The sequence below is a fragment of the Athalia rosae genome, chromosome 1 (genome assembly GCF_917208135.1).
Source record: "Athalia rosae chromosome 1, iyAthRosa1.1, whole genome shotgun sequence".
Taxonomy (NCBI): Eukaryota; Metazoa; Arthropoda; class Insecta; order Hymenoptera; family Athaliidae; genus Athalia; species Athalia rosae.
This window is the reverse complement of record NC_064026.1, coordinates 26,157,244-26,173,758: the sequence shown is the minus strand read 5'-3', so window position 1 is coordinate 26,173,758 and position 16,515 is coordinate 26,157,244. Positions and strand designations below refer to the sequence as shown.

At 50.6% G+C, this 16,515-nt stretch overlaps 1 protein-coding gene across 5 annotated transcripts in view; it reads right to left on the bottom strand.

Annotated features, from left to right (window-relative positions):
- Positions 1–10,975, bottom strand: part of LOC105685265 (protein groucho-like) — a 69,841-nt gene extending 58,866 nt beyond the window's left edge. For 2 of the 5 annotated variants that reach the window (XM_048660179.1, XM_048660182.1), the window contains exon 1: positions 9,769–10,967. In XM_048660179.1, coding sequence (XP_048516136.1) covers positions 9,769–9,831 — 63 coding nt within the window. In that variant the 5' untranslated portion in view covers positions 9,832–10,967. Of the gene's footprint in view, positions 1–9,768 lie in introns of all 5 variants that reach the window. The other 3 variants (XM_048660180.1, XM_048660181.1, XM_048660184.1) reach the window with 3 other exon arrangements.
- Positions 10,976–16,515: the final 5,540 nt, after the last annotated feature.

Here is a 16,515-nt window from a genome sequence, read left to right as displayed (position 1 = left end):
ACATTTATAGACGCGAGTTTATAAATTGGGATATCAGAAATGAGAGTACGATTAAACGCGGGGAAGAGAGGGTGGAAATAGTGGACCGGCGGGTGGTTATTTCGTGATCCATGCAGCTAATGCCGTATCGGGGAATGGCTGCCGCAACTACGGCCGGCAGCGAGCGCTATGAAACAGGGATTGGGAGTAGGGGGGGGAGGGGGTAGAAAGGAGAGGACTTTAGTGGCACAAAGGAGCTCAAATATCGGCCAACTGTCGTGCATCGTTGCCCTCGGCTTCGCATCCCCTACCGTAGAGACCGACAACAAAAGCGGAGGCGAGCGAATGACAAAAGCTATGATAATAGGACGATGCCGCTGCGGGGCTGATGCGGGCTCAGCGTGAGCGAGCTTCGAGAAAAAGAGAGCGAGAGAGAAAGAGAGAGAGAGATCTATAGGGGGAGGGGGAGGGAGAGAAGGAAGGAAGGAAGATGAAAAGGGCTGCGCCGGGGTAGGTAGAAAGGGAGCGAAATACATACCCGACGTAGACGACCTAATCTGTTACAGTCATCACACCCCGTTTTTGCCCCTTTATCTGCCACCCCTTTAGCTTCCCTCGGTTTTACCCCCCTCGTAACCACGTCGCTGCTGCTAACCGCTAGCGTCAACCCGAACAACCGACCGACCTACCGACCCTCATAGCGGAATCAGGATGTTCCGGGAGTCTCGGGTACAACATCCCCCCCCCCCTGCAGGTGAAGAACGACACACCCGAGCCACAGAACCGAAGTAGTTGAGAGGTAAGCGAAAGGGTGGTGGGTAAGTGGAAGGGAAAAACCGGGGTTGAACACCGCAAGCGTCCCTAAACTTTGGACAGTTATCCCGTGCGCGAGGAAACCCTGCGGGTACGGAGGATAAAGTTCGAGGCTTTGGGGTTACCTCTCACTTCCAACTCTCCTCCGTTCCTCCGTCTTTGTTTTCCTCCTCTTTACTCTACTTTCGACGAGCACCTTTCGGGGCTATCGGACCCTACGGCAGACGGCTGCGTCTCGTATCCCCGTCTACTCCGGCTCACGGATTCCCGGAATCCCACGGTCAATTTTCCACAGACTCCGAACATCCTCTCCGCAACCGTATCCGCGTCGCCCGCAATTTCGAGTGGATTCCCAGAGAGTGTCTCGAGGCGCGAACGACTCTTCTCGGCGGAAAATCTTCCTCGTTTTTACGGCGTAGCGACCTCGGTGTAAACCACCCCGACCAACGCGCTCGAATTCCTAGCCGATCCTGCGGAATCTTGGAGCAAAGAAGAAGCAATTGTTATCGTCTCCGTGAACGTCTTTATACGTGGAATATACATCCCACTTCTCTTCTTAGCCATGCGGAGCTCGGAGACGCGACGCCGTTGTAAGAAAGCGAGGTGCGGAGGAAACATTTTAAGGACTTCTTTATCTCGGGACAGGTCGCGTCGTTAATGTACGCCACGGTCCCAAATCCGGCTCGTGTCTCGTCTCCTTTCTTTCTTTCTTTCTTTCTTTCTTTTTCTTTTTCTTTTTTTTTTGTTCGTCGAATCTTTTTTTCACCGTACCGACAATCCTTTCGACTGCATCATCTTCCGCCGTGTATTCTCACCACCGAAATTTTGACAAATTTCGCGCGTAGAAACATCTACCAGCCCCATGGCACCTCGGGGTACGTTATGCGACGCTGTGAGAATAAATCATGGCGAACGGGGTTGATACGACGACGAATAGCATATTTGACGTTCGAAAATTGCTCGTGTAATCGAGTGACGCGAATTCAGACCAATTTGAACCTGATGGATAGACATAGTCTAAAGTCCGACGGATAAGAGCGCTGCAGATGCAGGTATAATTACGGTATAACGCACTCGAGATAACGACCCACGATTCATCATCGTGTTCGATGATCCAAAAATGTTCTTCCGTAGAGATCGCCGTCCGACCTGGTCGGTTTAATTGAACCGAAAATAATCGAAGGTTCGTATCCAACGGCGGCACGTTGGGGGAAGGGGGGTAAAGGTATATATCTCCTCAATTATACAGTCGTAAGGAAGAGAATGCGGTGATAAAAAAAAAAAGAAAAAAAAGTCATCGCGTCATGATCGATAAGCAGCCAATCGACCGTTCGATGTTGAGGTAGAGATACGTATGACCGGTTTCCTTCGGGCGAACGAGAGAGTGGAAGACGATCGTCGAGTTTCAGACTACTCGTTGTATAATACACGACGAATACTCGTGAGACCACGGAGAAGTCGAAAAGAGGCATAAAGGCTGCTCCGGGTGCATAGCGGGAACTATACAACACCGCACACTTTATAGAGTCGTACAAGATTATAGGAGAAAGAAACTACTACGACGTGGACGACGACGACGACGACGACTCATAGGGGGGAGGGAGGGGTGGGGAGGAGAACAAGCCGCCGGAGCGCGAGCAGATGAGATCAAGCCTGCAGTACGGTAGCCCATGTATATCATTAACCTCAGCCTCGTCCTCATCCTCCACCCGCATCCCCCTCCCCCTCCTCCTCCTCCGGAGCACTCTCATCGCGCGACACACTCAAGACCATACACACGTGTAATATCTTTTGGATTACACACGTCTTCGCCGGTGTGTGCGTGCCGCTCGTATCCGCTCGGTGTGTTTCCAAGTTCTCTCTCTCTGCCTCGGCGGCTGGGAGAGCAGAGACGGTATAATGCATGTAGCTTGTAGACGACGACGGTAAAAGGGGTACCGACGATGAGGATGGGGAGGATGAGGAGGAGGATGAGGAGGAGGAGGAGGAGGAGAAGACACGTAGTCTCGTCTCGGTCGCACAAACCCGTTCGTAGATGGCCCCGAGGATCCGAGAAGCCCTCGCGCGTTGCCGCTGCCGTTTCTGCTTCCCCGACCCGGTTGTTCCCGGTTGCGCCCGACACCCATCTTCGTCGCGCGCAAACGAGTAATTAACTATCTCCGTGTGAGAGACACGTGTACGTTCCCTCGTGCTGTTTGCACACAGGCTCTTAGGTTAATTTACCTTGACGCCGCTGGAGACCCGAGTCTCCCCCCCCCCTCCCGCTTCTTCTTCTTCTTCTTCTTTTACTTATTCTTTTACTTTTTCTTCTTTTTCCTTTTCATTCTCCACTCTTCTTTTTCTTCACGTAGCGCGTTGTCCCGAAGACTGCTGCGGTGCATAATATATCCCGGGTTGCAGGATCGAAAAGTTATTGCTAGAGTCGTCTCGCTCCTTCCACCGCCAGACCCGCAACTCCGTGTATAAGCTCTTTACTTCTCTTCGTTTTTCGTTTCTTTCATTTTCCACCCTTTTTCCGCACCAGCGGCTCGCCGGTTGCGGTATTATCACTTCTTCTATTATACGTATACGTGTACAATCCTTTCTTATTTTCATCGTGTACGTAATACGGTGGTTTTTTTTTTGTTGCGCTTATACCGTATCCCTTCTTTCATCACCCGAATATTCTGCGGACGACGCAGTTTTTTTTTTTTTTTTTTTTCACCTTTTCAACCAAGGTATGTGTATGTATAACCTGTAACGCGTGACCCTTGCAGAACCCGTCAAATTTTCACCACTTTGTGGGCAGCTATATCCATTCCAGCACCGTGACTCGCCTCTTTCTCAACTTGAAAACTTCATTTCCAGTACCCACTATACTCTTGATCGTTTTTGCCAAATTTTACTCCATTACTCGATTCCGAAGTAAAAAATTCTACTTTTTTTTCCTCATTCAATGAACCAAAAGTGTGAACGCCCGTTAATCATTTCCAGTCAAAAGTTTCCTGATCCAGATTCACATATAGATTTACCTCTGTAAAACAAATGTCTGGGAAATTCTTGCAGGCGAGATCCATCAGCCGACTTCGTGAAATTCCGAAACTATAACGATCGTATTAGTGGGTCGTTAAATCGTGTTAATTAATGGGGGTGGGAAGGGGAGGTGGGGGGGGGGGGCGGGGGGGTGTTGTTGCACGGGTACGCGTACACGTGTATATGATACGTATACGCGCACGACGTAGAACACCGCGCGGTCGGACGGAGTACACAAGTTGGATGGAAGAGGATGATCATCGATGTAACTTTCAAGATATTATAGCATTATTTGCAAGAACGAACGAACTTCGAGGAACTTATACCCGAGCAATTTGAGCAACTCTGATATTATAATAGCCGAACTGCGAGCGGCAACTGGTCGCCCGCCCACCGTACCGAGCGAGCGAGCGAGCGAGCGAGCCAGTCAGCCAGCCAACGGCAAATTTATCTTTGGCGTTCATCTGCCCATTACCTGTGAATTATTCCGGAACGTTTATATTGCAATTTCCATTTCTATTGGCCGACCCGTACGGGACGACGACTACGACGAGTGCGGTGCAGCGGTAGTATATATATATATATACGCGCAACGGTCGTTGTAAAATGATTGCCCGGCTACGGTAGATTACGGGCAAAACGCTACTCTTTTATATACATACCTTACACAATTATATCCGCGTACAAATGTACGACGCGTACTACAATTGGCGGGTACGGTACGGTCGGTCAGGTATATAGACGGTTGGATATGTATACTCCTGACCCATATCAGTTGAACAACATTCTCGAGACCGAAAGGCATCGCCTCACCTCCATTCGAACGCGAAATATATCCGAGACTCTGTAATCTGGTAATCATCGTGATTTTTGAAAGCGAACGGATCTAAAATAAGGGAATAAAGCTTAGCGGACATGTTTAACGAAGGCGGTTATTGCAGACACGACGACGACGACGACGACGACGACGACGACGCGAGTAGTTATTTTTAATGGTCGGATGTAGCGGAACGAGGTTGTAGAATGAAAATATAAACGATCGTATATATATATAAGTGATTAAATAATAACGCGACGCTAGAGAGCGGAGAGTTGCCTCGACGGCGAGCAAACAAACGTTTCGATTACTTTAATAGAATGAGAAGCGAGGCAGCAACGGTAGCCTTCCTCCGCTCGTCCGTCTGCCGGCTGTCTTTCGTTCCATGTGTCGGTCGGTCGGTTCGGTAGTGCCCCTCCCACGTGCGCGGACCGCGATGCAGGGATAACGCGGGAACAAGAAGAAGAAGAAGAAGAAGAAAGGAAGACGAACGAGCGAAGAGGAGATGAGAGGAGAGGAGAGGAGGTGGACGGTAGGTGGCTAGTCAGCCAGCCCAGCTATCCGGCGAAGAATGAATCACCGAGCTGATTCTAAGCGACTCTCGGTCTCTCGTATCCAGCGACGAGGCAAAGTGCCAACCCTAATGCCAATTAGTGCCATTCTACGGGACCAGGCCTCTTATTTAACGAGGAGGAGAGAAACCACTGTGAACCACCAGCGGGGACCAGCCATCCAATACCCCCAGAGAGAGGAGAAACGCGAAAGTCCGTTCGACGCCTCTCCTCCTCCCTCAGTTTTTTTCTTTTTTTTCTTTCTCTATTTTTTACCTTCGGATAACTCTCAGAGTACTCTCGACTCGCGCCGCGATGTACATGGCTCCACGTAATTCTTCGTAGAGCGTCGCTAGATTTTTCGTCCCATCCGATCGACGATCCTCTAAAATTCTCTCTTTGTACGGATCTCGCGATTACGTCGACGTTCGAAATAACACGCGACCCGCGTATTACATTCACCCTCCGAACGATACGGTATGTATAGTTGTATATATATATATAGAGGCGCGGGGTCGCGTCGTATTAAAAGAAGTCAAACAGACGTTTAAACTTTTAAACGGGAAATATAACAACTGGTCTATTCTTCCAAGTTAAACGCCTCCGATAACGAATACAACCAACAAGAAGAGCGCGGGACGAACTGCCCACGCAAACTCCAGCGAAACGAAACGAACGAACGAACGAACGAACGAATGAACCGCAACGAACACACGATTCCACGCCGCGTGTGTGTGTGTGTGTTTGTATATATGTATACGTGTGTAAGCGATAATATAATATAATAGCCAACGTTGTTTCACAGGAGTGTGTCGATACGTGCGCAACCCGTAATACGTTCGTGGTTTTATTTTACGAGCTGAAAGCGGCCGAGATAAAGATGCGGAGAGGGACAGAGAGGAACGTATTACGAGATATTCCCCGGCTCTCGGCGTTTGTTCCCTGGCTAGAAAAAGAAGAGTTAGAATTAGGGAGCGAAGGAGAAATAAAAGAGTGGTAGGTATAAGTAGGGGCAGAGCATGAAAAAGGAAAACAAGCCGGAGCCCCCTCGGGGGAAATAGGGGCGAAATGAAGAGCGAGAGAGCGAGAGCGAGAGCGAGAGAGAGAGAGAGAGAGGAGAGAATCCCGTTTTGGAAAAGGACCAATTTGCAACACCCTGTTGTAATAAGGGTCACACAGCAGAAACGCCATAGGGATCGACGATCGGGTCCTCTTCTGCTATGGCTATCATGCCCGCTAAACCCCAGGGATTATATTCCGCCGCTGTCGCAAAGGGGGGAACCCCGCTCTACGAGAGGGGAAGGGGGGAATCGTACCGGGGAAGTCTAGGCGAGCGAAAGCGCACCCCTATATTTTAGTATACACCTCGTCAGTTTGTCCGCCCGTCTGAGCACCCCGATGGCCCTCCTCCTCTCCCCTAGCATTCAAAGCCACGACGAACGTTCAGGTCAGAGGATTATTGTATTCTAGTTCCCGTTCGAAGGGAAACTGCCTAACATCCACCCCATGCAGCGCGCTTAATGTTGTTACCAACATAATAGAATTATAATTCAGGGCTGACTTCTGCCCTCCCCAGCTCCTATACATATATACGAACGCGCACACCCTGTACCCTATACACCTCGTAGGTGCGTAACCCTCCTGAATTTATATCCGTGTGTATGGAAACGCGTGTGCGTGAGGGACGCGCGTACGCGTATGCGCAGGGGTAGTTCGTAAACGGTGCGTATAGTTCGATTCATAGTATCGCTGTGATATACAATAAGCGGCGTTTTCGCGCAGTGAGCATTGTAAAAATCGACTTATAATGTATCGCCTATCTACTTTCATCCCGAACATATCCACTTTCGGTAATGCGATACTTTTCGATTTCACCCTCTTCCACTAAGACGAATTCAATGAAAGAAGAATGAAAGAAAAAAAATTTAACTATTCTTACATCGAAGCTCCATTCTTTATCTAGGGGGATGATTAATCGATTTGCTTAGTAGTGAATTTCGGTGCAACGATGAAAAAAAACAAGATCAGAAAAAAGAGTGCGGGTTATCGATCGACGGTAAAAGAATATCCTCAAAATTTCTGAAATCGATCGTCGTGACGGATACAAGAGTCATCGAGAGATTAGGTATTTTTCGTCGTACAGGTGGGAATCTACGTGTCCGTAAAGCTACGGCGGGTACGGCTATTATCGAATCTTGGCTGCCGCTGAGCCAATTAGTCAAACACCCCTAATCACTGTAGACGATTAGGCGGTTGGCTATAGATAGGAGGCGGAAGCGGCGGTGTATCGGGGATGGAGAGAGCGAAATCTAAAATTATCTCTCGACTTACTCGTCCCCCGGTTTTCCCCCGACTCTCGACGATCCCCTTAATACCGAAGTTCGTTGATCGATCGTTGATCATCGCGCGATCTTTCGATCCCCGAGGGGGGCGCTACGCGAACCAGCGAGATCAATTTACCGAAGTTTGAAACGCCCGTTACCGCTACTCCCGCTTGGCGAAATTATTCCCCATCGATCGCGATACACACCGAGAACCTCGCGGATATTGGTATTAATATCGGTGTGCACACCTTCCGTACGTACGTATATAGGTAAATACTACGCGCACCCCCGTAAATACTAAATGTACACAATTATCATGATCGTAATATCACGGGCGTACGTGGGTATTATAGAATGCCCAATTACCGTCGTATTGCGCGCACGATAAATACAGTATATTCGGCAGCGGCTCGCAAAGTTCTCACCATCCGCGTCGTCGCGCGAAAATTCGTCCGTCAACGAGAATTTCGTCTGCCGGGATCGCGCCTGGATGAACTTATATATAGTTTCAGAGGCAGATACGATTATAAGTGTACGCGTACGCGTGTAGATGTATTTTCGGTACACCGCCGCGACCATACGTTCGTCGGGGGTATTTAGCGTCGCGTATAATGTATAGAGTTTTCGGACGCACTTTCTACACGGTTTTGAGCCGATCGTAAGTTTTTTGTGATAATTTTTTTTGAACCGGTGCGAAGTCGTTCGCGGATCGAGAACTCGCGAAGCGGGCATCGGGCTCGTTACTCTTGAATAATTTCGCCGAAGACTTTGGAGAGAATTAGAAGGCGAGTCGAGTTGAGTCGTGGCAGCTGCAGCTACTTAAAAACGCAACTACCAACCGCTCGAGAAAAACAAGAATACCGAGCGAACGGGCCGCCCGCTCGGTATCGGGTTAATTTTCAATCGCGTTTTATATCGGCAATTGTTACAACGTGGGCGCATTCGTGAATTAAACGTAAAATCGTCTTCGATTCCCGAAGATTCGTTAGTCGAGGGCGTTGGAGCGCTACGAGCGGTCGTTTACCATCGGAGTCGCTGATGGTTTTCGAAAATTCGACGTTCGATGTTTTTTCAGCTGTAAAAATTTACCGTCCCGACAATCACCGTCATCTCGTCTAAGATTTATAAATAAATAAATAAATATACATCCGCGCGAACGTGGTGTATCATCATCATCCTCTTTCGCGGATATATGGTTGCGCAACATTTTGCGTAGACGCGGAACGAGAAGGGGGCGGTGGCGGCGAAAAAAAAATAAACACGGGAATTCAGAAAATTCACCTACGCAGACGCGGGTCTACGAGTATTATATATTTATTCCCAGCGGACACGAACACGATGATAACGTCGTCTGCATCCATCGAAACCGTAGGGCGCATAATACACGCTTCGTCGTTGACTGTCGATAGCAATAAACCAAGAACGGATAGAAGTAGAAGCGTAACACGGGTGCGTGGCACGGGAAGAGAGCGAGCGAATAGTCCGACGTACGGAAGACTAGAACGCGGAAGGAGAAGGACTACGAACGCACGTGCACGCGTTTCTCCCACCCCCCTAGGTAACCTCCAACCCCCGAAAGCTCGCCCCATTCACCGTCAAATCCACTCCCCCCCCCCCGCCTTTCATTTCTCCCCCTTTTAGTCCTCCTCCCCAAAAGTTACACCCCCTTCTGTCGTCGTAACCAGTTCTCTCGCTACTCATTGTCAGCTTCTCTACTCTACCACGTGGTGGTACGCAGCGACGTAGTGAATCGCGCGCCACGTAACGCTCGACCGAAACCTCATCGTCGGGGACATGATCCAAACGGATCTCTCACCTAAAGGAGAGAAAAAACGAAGGGGAAAGAAAAAAAAATAACCGTTATCGTCGCCGGAGAGGCTGTTATAAAAGAGGGCGTTATCTAAGCGCTGATTATTCCCCAAATTGGCAATCCCTCCGTCGTAACTTTTCTCGTCGGATGAACGGGGGATCTCCGTGACCGCGTTGGAGGGGGTAGTTTCACCCTTTACGACGTTCCGAGTTCGGAACGCAATGAGATGTGAGACAGATGCGGTGTCGTTAGATTTGGGAGAATGGCATACCGTGATGGGAACGCGTTTTCCTGGATACCATTGCGATAGCTGTACGAGTAGCACGTGTGATGGAAGTACAACGCGTGCGTCGACGTATCCGCGTATTTTGATTGGGGGGGGGGGGGGAGGGGAGGTAAAAGACCTGTGCAAAAGTTTGAAACACGTATACATATGTATATGATTTCGTGATCGAAACTCACCGGATGTCTGGCGGCTGCAGCTGCAGCAACCGCAGCAGCGTTCATTCCTGCACTCGGATACATCTTCCAGATTTTTAAAAATCGTAAAAAACACTCCCGTCTCTTCGCCCCGCCCGAGGGAATCGCAAATTGACAAATTCACAGAGCCTAGGTCACCACATTTTATGATTATAAATCACTGGAGAATCCAAACGGCGAAGAACAGATTTTTACAATATCAGTTTTAAGAGCCATTCACACGACTTCTCGATATATCAATTTCTTCTGGATTCCGATTATTCCTTGGTTTCGAATATGTATGAAAAAAAATAAAACAACCTCCCTTTCCTCCGCTCTAACGATCCGCGATCACCGTTGGCTCCATTTATTTACTGGTCGTGTTTTTTATTATTGTTCACTAGATGCATCTGCACGAAATGCACACACGCGCGCACGTTTCGTTGTGTCGGCGTCAATTTGAAAATTGCGCGCGGCTACGCCGCTGTCCGTTAACGAGCCGCCAATGGCGATACAAATAGAAACGACGAGGAGCACAAAAACTTCACGTTTTTCCTTTCGACCGCGTCTGCGCGGCCCTTAAAAAAAAAAAAAAAAACGTAAAAATAAGCGAACGAAAAATCGAGGAAAATGCGTTTGCAACGAGTAAACCAAACAACGGGAAAGGGGTCACTTTGCACAGTAGCGTGGTGTGTTTTCCGAACTGTAGGATAATACACCGGTCACCACACACACACCTCCACGAAATTCGAATGTACGCGAGAATCGGAGTATCGTAAACGGGGTTCGTCGAACTCACTCTCGAGAGGTTGGGCACTTGGCGGGTCGACTAAAAATGGTTATCCACTTTGCAAAAATCACAGCGCAATCGAAACGAAGGAAAAATAAAACGTTGAAGAAAAAAAAACCACCTCCGAACAAAACGATAAACAATACGAGCGTCGAGCGGCGACGATAATAAGCGGGAACGGGGTTTGACCGCCTGTGCGATTGTCGTCGTTAATCGCTCGTCGCGTGTAAATTTTTTTAATCCAAAAATCGACGAGCGGTCGTCGGCCACTGATATTCGCAAAAAATAATCACATCGATATGCCCCGTATTTTTAATTGGCGTAAAAACATGATAAAACCGCGCTGGGAACGTGGAGCCGACGCGAATCAACCTTCCGCTACGACGACCTCGGAGCAACTGACGGTCGCTCGGGTGGGGGAAATATAAATTTCCCCCACCCGACCGAACCGCGGGGCGCTCGCTCTCCGCGCGCCCCCCTGCGTGGGCAACTAACAGCACGACGTAGCGCCCCGCGGCACACACTTCGCCGCTGTTGCTTCTTCACGAGCGTGGTTTTCCCTCGCTCCTAGTTCCCGGTTGCGGCAGTTCTCGGTTCCCCTCCAGCGCTCGCTCGGAAGCGGTACTCCTATTAACCGCCCGATACCTTCTTTAGTCGCGGTATTAAATTAAAACTAGAAAACTCGCTCGCTGTACGCCGGCCAAGGTACGACGACGACGACGACACACGCGAAGTACCATCGCCGCTGCCGTTGGGAGCGACTGGAACTCGATGAGCGCGATAAAAGGCGCGCTTCGTCGAGATCCACCGCATGCGGGATAAACGTGTAGATGTATCTCGGAGTATATGGTATTTATTTCTTTTGATAGCGATTCGTCGAGATGCTACGATCGTAGCGAATCTCGCTGCTTCGGTTGAACGTAATCGCTCGTGCCGCGGCGCTGACGCGATCGATTCCGACGCTTCCGACGCATCTTTCGCCTTCTAGTTTTGAGCTTTTCGCGATCCTCGTTTTTTACTCCGATCGAGGCTATCCAGACGCAACATCGCGTATCCCCCCCCCCCTTTCATTTTCTTCGGGCTCCCGCGTTCTTATCTTTCGTCGATTCCGCGCTTTTCCATGGTAGGGTATAAGTTCCACGCGCGAAACCCCGTTAATAGCTGAAATTATTAATTGTACGAGGAAGTTTTGAGAGAGAGAGAGAGAGAGAGCGCGACGCGTGTCTGAATACGCGATACATAATTATAACGTATGTATTACATATGGGACGGGCGTATAGCGTGGGCGACACTCCGTTAGCGTTAGTCATAACGGCGTTACGGGGGGAGGGAGGGGTGGCGTCGAGCCTCGCGGGATACGCCGGAGTTTTGAATTCGGGTTAATCAACCAAAATCGGCGCTACCGTCATACGCACATATTAGCCAAGCCGCACACAAACAAATCGAAGTTTTTCGCAAAATGGCCGTCACCAACCTCTGACACGGACGCCCGCATAAACTCTACCCCTCTCGCTCTCGCCTCTTTCTCTCGCTCCTCGTACTCGTGATTTCCCTCACTTCCCCCCTCCCCCCTCCCCCACCCCCCGCCTTCGCAAATATGGCGCCTCCACCCGTTTTACCAACCCCCGGCTTTCCCTCGATGCCGCTGCTCCCGTTCCTCCCGCCGCCACTGCCGCCGCCGCCGCCGCCGCCGCCGCTTCTGCCGCTTTTGCCTTCGCCGCTATATACCTGTAACCCCGCGTGTAGATACGATATGCGCGCGCGTACTCACCTCCGTATACGTATACACGTTTTACCTTTTACCTACGTGTTGGTTGTTAGGAGGTTTGAAGGTGGGTATACGGGGTGGGTAGCTACGCGAGTATCACGCTACACAGAGAGACCCAAGCAGTTTCCTACTTGATTGCCGCTATCGTCTGTTCGCTCGTAAAGGAACTCCACGCGGACTCTGTGCTGCTTCGACGAATGGAAGCCGGGCTTTTTGTCTCTTGACGAATCGGAGGCTACCAGGCCCAGGCACCATTCGTCGTGAATAGCTTTCACTGGTTGATAGTCGAATGAAAACTCGAAACCGACCAATGGCGGTCGGTATTTTTCAACCGCCGCTGACAGCCAGACGTTGAGTCCGCGCGGAGTCGACTCTCGCTGTACGGTCGAGGGAATGAAGGTGCCATGCGAAGCCGCAGCGAAACATGAAAAATAGGGGGCTACACGGGGAAAAACAAGGCCGGGGGCTTCGCCCGGTGAGGCAGGGAGGCAGCGCCGAGGCTACGCGAAGAGTGAGTGGGCCGGGGATGGATTCCCCGATTCTACGGCACGAGAGATGGGGTTGAAAAAGCAACATAACGAAACGTCGATCGCATTATCTAGGTTAGGTAGGTAGGTAGGTAGGTAGGTGGGTGGGTGGGTAGGTAGGTAGGTAGGTATGTTGGAAGATATAAGGTGGGTGAGAAGGAAGGAAGGTAGACAGGTAGGTATATCCCGTCTCTCCTCGACCCTTAATCTCAGACGGATTTCAAACTCTATTGTCACGATTCACGGAAGTACAGACGCCGCGTTCTCCCTTCTTGTTATACCTACGCCAAGTTACTTCGGTTGGAAAGATCTTCAAAATTTAAACTCCTCCCCCTCCCCCTCCGCCTCCGCCTCCGTCGCCGCCGCCGCACGTAGTGATTAGGATTGAGTTAGCTTCCCTTATGTAATGAGACGTCGTTACAACGGAACTTTTCAAACCTTTTTCCAGTCGACGACGCGGACTATGTACACGCGGTCCGGCGGTCGCCTAGTTAGATAACAAAATGAAAAACCCAAATGATCCGGTGTTACATCCTGTACGAATAGATACCTACGCGCATTTTTAAAGACGAGACACGCGCATCCGTATCCGCGCGTACGTCGATAACCCCGTAGGAAGGTGTTTTGTTTATTGCGAATGCTTTTCGTTGCTCCTTTCTCGCGTTAACATTTCCTTCCTTTTTATTATTTTCATTCCTTTTCCTACCTGCATCGACGCGGCAACGGCACAACGGCGAACGGAACGGCGAGAGGGGCGCGAGTTGCTTTTTCCTCTTGTTTCGCGGTAGGACAAGCAAAGATGCGCCGCGGCCATGTGGGCACAAAGAGAGAGAGAGAGAGAGAGAGAGAGAGAGAGAGAGAGAGAGAGAGAGAGAGAGAGAGAGAGAGAGAGAGAGAAGTGGAGTGTTGGCGAAGCTGTCGGTTGTGGTTATACGGATCCGCTGCAGCCACCGCGCCACGGTGTTCGTTCCACGGTATACAGATATGCGCGTCCTCCGTTATACCGTGTACGCGGCGGCTGTGTTCGCCGACGAGTCACGGGGTCCGTCGCGAGTGCGAGCGAAACCGTGGAATTTCGTCGGAGTCGGAAGAGGAGAGAGAGAGAGAGAGACATATAGAGATATAGACAGAAGGGGAAAAGCTGTGAACGCGAAGCGGAGAGAGAACCGATGCGGTCTCGCGGCTAACCGCACAGCGACTCTCAATCGACGGAGTCGTTCAAAAGCTACGAACGAGTATAACCGACGTTGCAAAAGCCCTACGTGGAACCTCTGTATACACGACGATTCGCGCGCGCAAGACGGGAGGACGTGTGCGAGCGCGGCAGCCAAGGTTTCGCGAAGGTTGCTCTTGTACGCCAGAACCACCGGAACCCCGGTTGCAGGGGTCGGCCGTTAAAACTGATGGACTCCGAAGAAGGCTCGAGACTGCAGCTGGTGTGATTCGCCGTTTCGCAGAGGACCCTCCGCTGCCGCCGTCGCTGCCGCTCTCCTCTACTCTATCTCTGTACAACCTCGCGCTCGCACGGATTCGGAGACGAGTTGTACCGCGGATCTCATCTTTCGACGCTAGGAGGGTGGCGGTACGTGTGCGTATCTCTCAACGTGCGCTCACATCTACACGTCGGCGGTGCGATATACGGGAAGCGATCGATGCGATCGGTTCGAAACGACGCTGCGGAGGTGGAGGAGGAGGAACGTTGCTCGAAACTGGCGCCGAGAACGAAACCCGCAGATCCCCAGCTTTTTACGAATACGCCGAAAGAGAGTCCGTTTTCTGCAATTTGTCAAAACCGCGTGGGTATTTTTATACACCCCTCTCCCCTCTCCCCCCTCCCCCTCCCCCCTCCTTCGATCCGTACAGAGTTTACATGGCTCGTATGTATTACATGAGGTGTACATACTTATCCGAGCGATCGTATATACACGTAAAAACGTTTCGTAGGTGTATTTAAAGGACGCTCGGTTTATCGGGTGGTAAAATTCTGCAGACTGTATTATACTTTCGACTCCCCGTTCGTCGCGTATATACAGCCATTATTATACCGACTCTAGCCTCTGCCGCATCGAGAGGAACTCTGGGAAATTTACGGATAAAAGCCTGGACAGGTGCAGGTGCTCCATTGTTGTCTTAAACTTACCGACGCTACCGGTTCGCCCGCCCGCCCGCCCGCCCGGCCGCGCGCGCGCGCGCTAAAATATTTCCAACTAACAATATAAGTAAGCCTCAGGTATACGTATAGCTGCTTTTCGTTCATTGTATAAATATTATAGGTATGTATAACACGGCCGGGGGGGGGGGGGGGAAGTAGAATTTAAACGCGGCAAGTATTAAATCCGCAGTAAAAATATAACAGCGGCGAGTGCCGTACGAAATCCGGTAGGTATACTCTACATACGTATACATACGATGCGGCGACGCGCGGTACACTCGAAAGAATCAAATGTGACCGGGCGTTCGAAGTATATCTACGTATCTACTGTAATATACGTATATTGCGAATCTCTGACAAATGCACATAACGTGTAACCTTATTATCGCCCGTTTGTGAATCGCGCTTACATCGAGCGTGTTATACGCGTACCGTATAATCGTTGCGCGTATATAAACGACGCAGAGGCATGTGAAGAGATATCGCTCGATCGCCCCCGCGCGTTCCTTCGTTATACCGCACACACACCTATAACGTATACCGTTTGTACACCTACATATATAAAACGTAGCGCGATGGTCACGGTGTCACCGGTCGAGGCGATCGGGCGATTCGAATCAGGCGCAGCGGAATACTACCGCACGGTTGTACGACGCACACCAAAGCGTTAATTGAATTACTCGCCCCCCACCCCCTCCCCTCCGCCTCCCTTCGCCCCCCTTCGCCGCCACCCCTGGAAATTTTTAACGGACGATTTGCCTCGCGTCTCCCTTTGGGCCGAGTCACTCATCCAGTTAGTTACCCTCGCCCTGCTGTTCGACACCGAGGGTGGCCTCCCGGCCGAATGAGGAGAGGAGAACGGGCGACCGAGTCGGGACGGGACGATCGTCTCCCCACCAATTTCTCCTCGATCCCTCCGTATCCCGGAGCGGCGGATCTCCAAAGCTCCGCGTCCGGGATCAGCGGGAAGCGGCAAACTGCCCGCAGATGTCGGTCGTAAACCCCGTCCGCGTTCTGCATTGTGTATCTCTTGCTGAATACACGCCCTTAAATAAATCTATCCACGGGGTAGAAGGAGGAAAATGTAACGAGAAAGAGAGAGAGAGAAGGGTTCCGGGTACCAGCCGTAACCTCCGTCCTGCACCCGTAGCCGCGTCCGCGCGCACTTCGGTCACGATTGGGTATTCGGGTTATTAGGCGTTGCCCCACGTATACTACAAGCTTGTATCCGCGCATACGGGGTGGTGCGTTTTTCGCTCGGAGCACACGCGCGAATATATCGCCGGCTGGTCGGTTTTTCCAAAAAAATCATTCGCGTGCTAAATGTGTTCGGCTTCAAAGGGGGAAATGTAACGGCGTCGCTCATTTTTCGTCGGGTTTCAATTTTTTTGGAAAACCGTCTAGCTGGCGAGACGTTCAGGTGCGTCGAGTTTAATGTCCCACCCCGTATAGATGCTCTTATGTACACCTATTCGGAACCAACAACGTGACGCTGCAGACTGGAAACTAAACA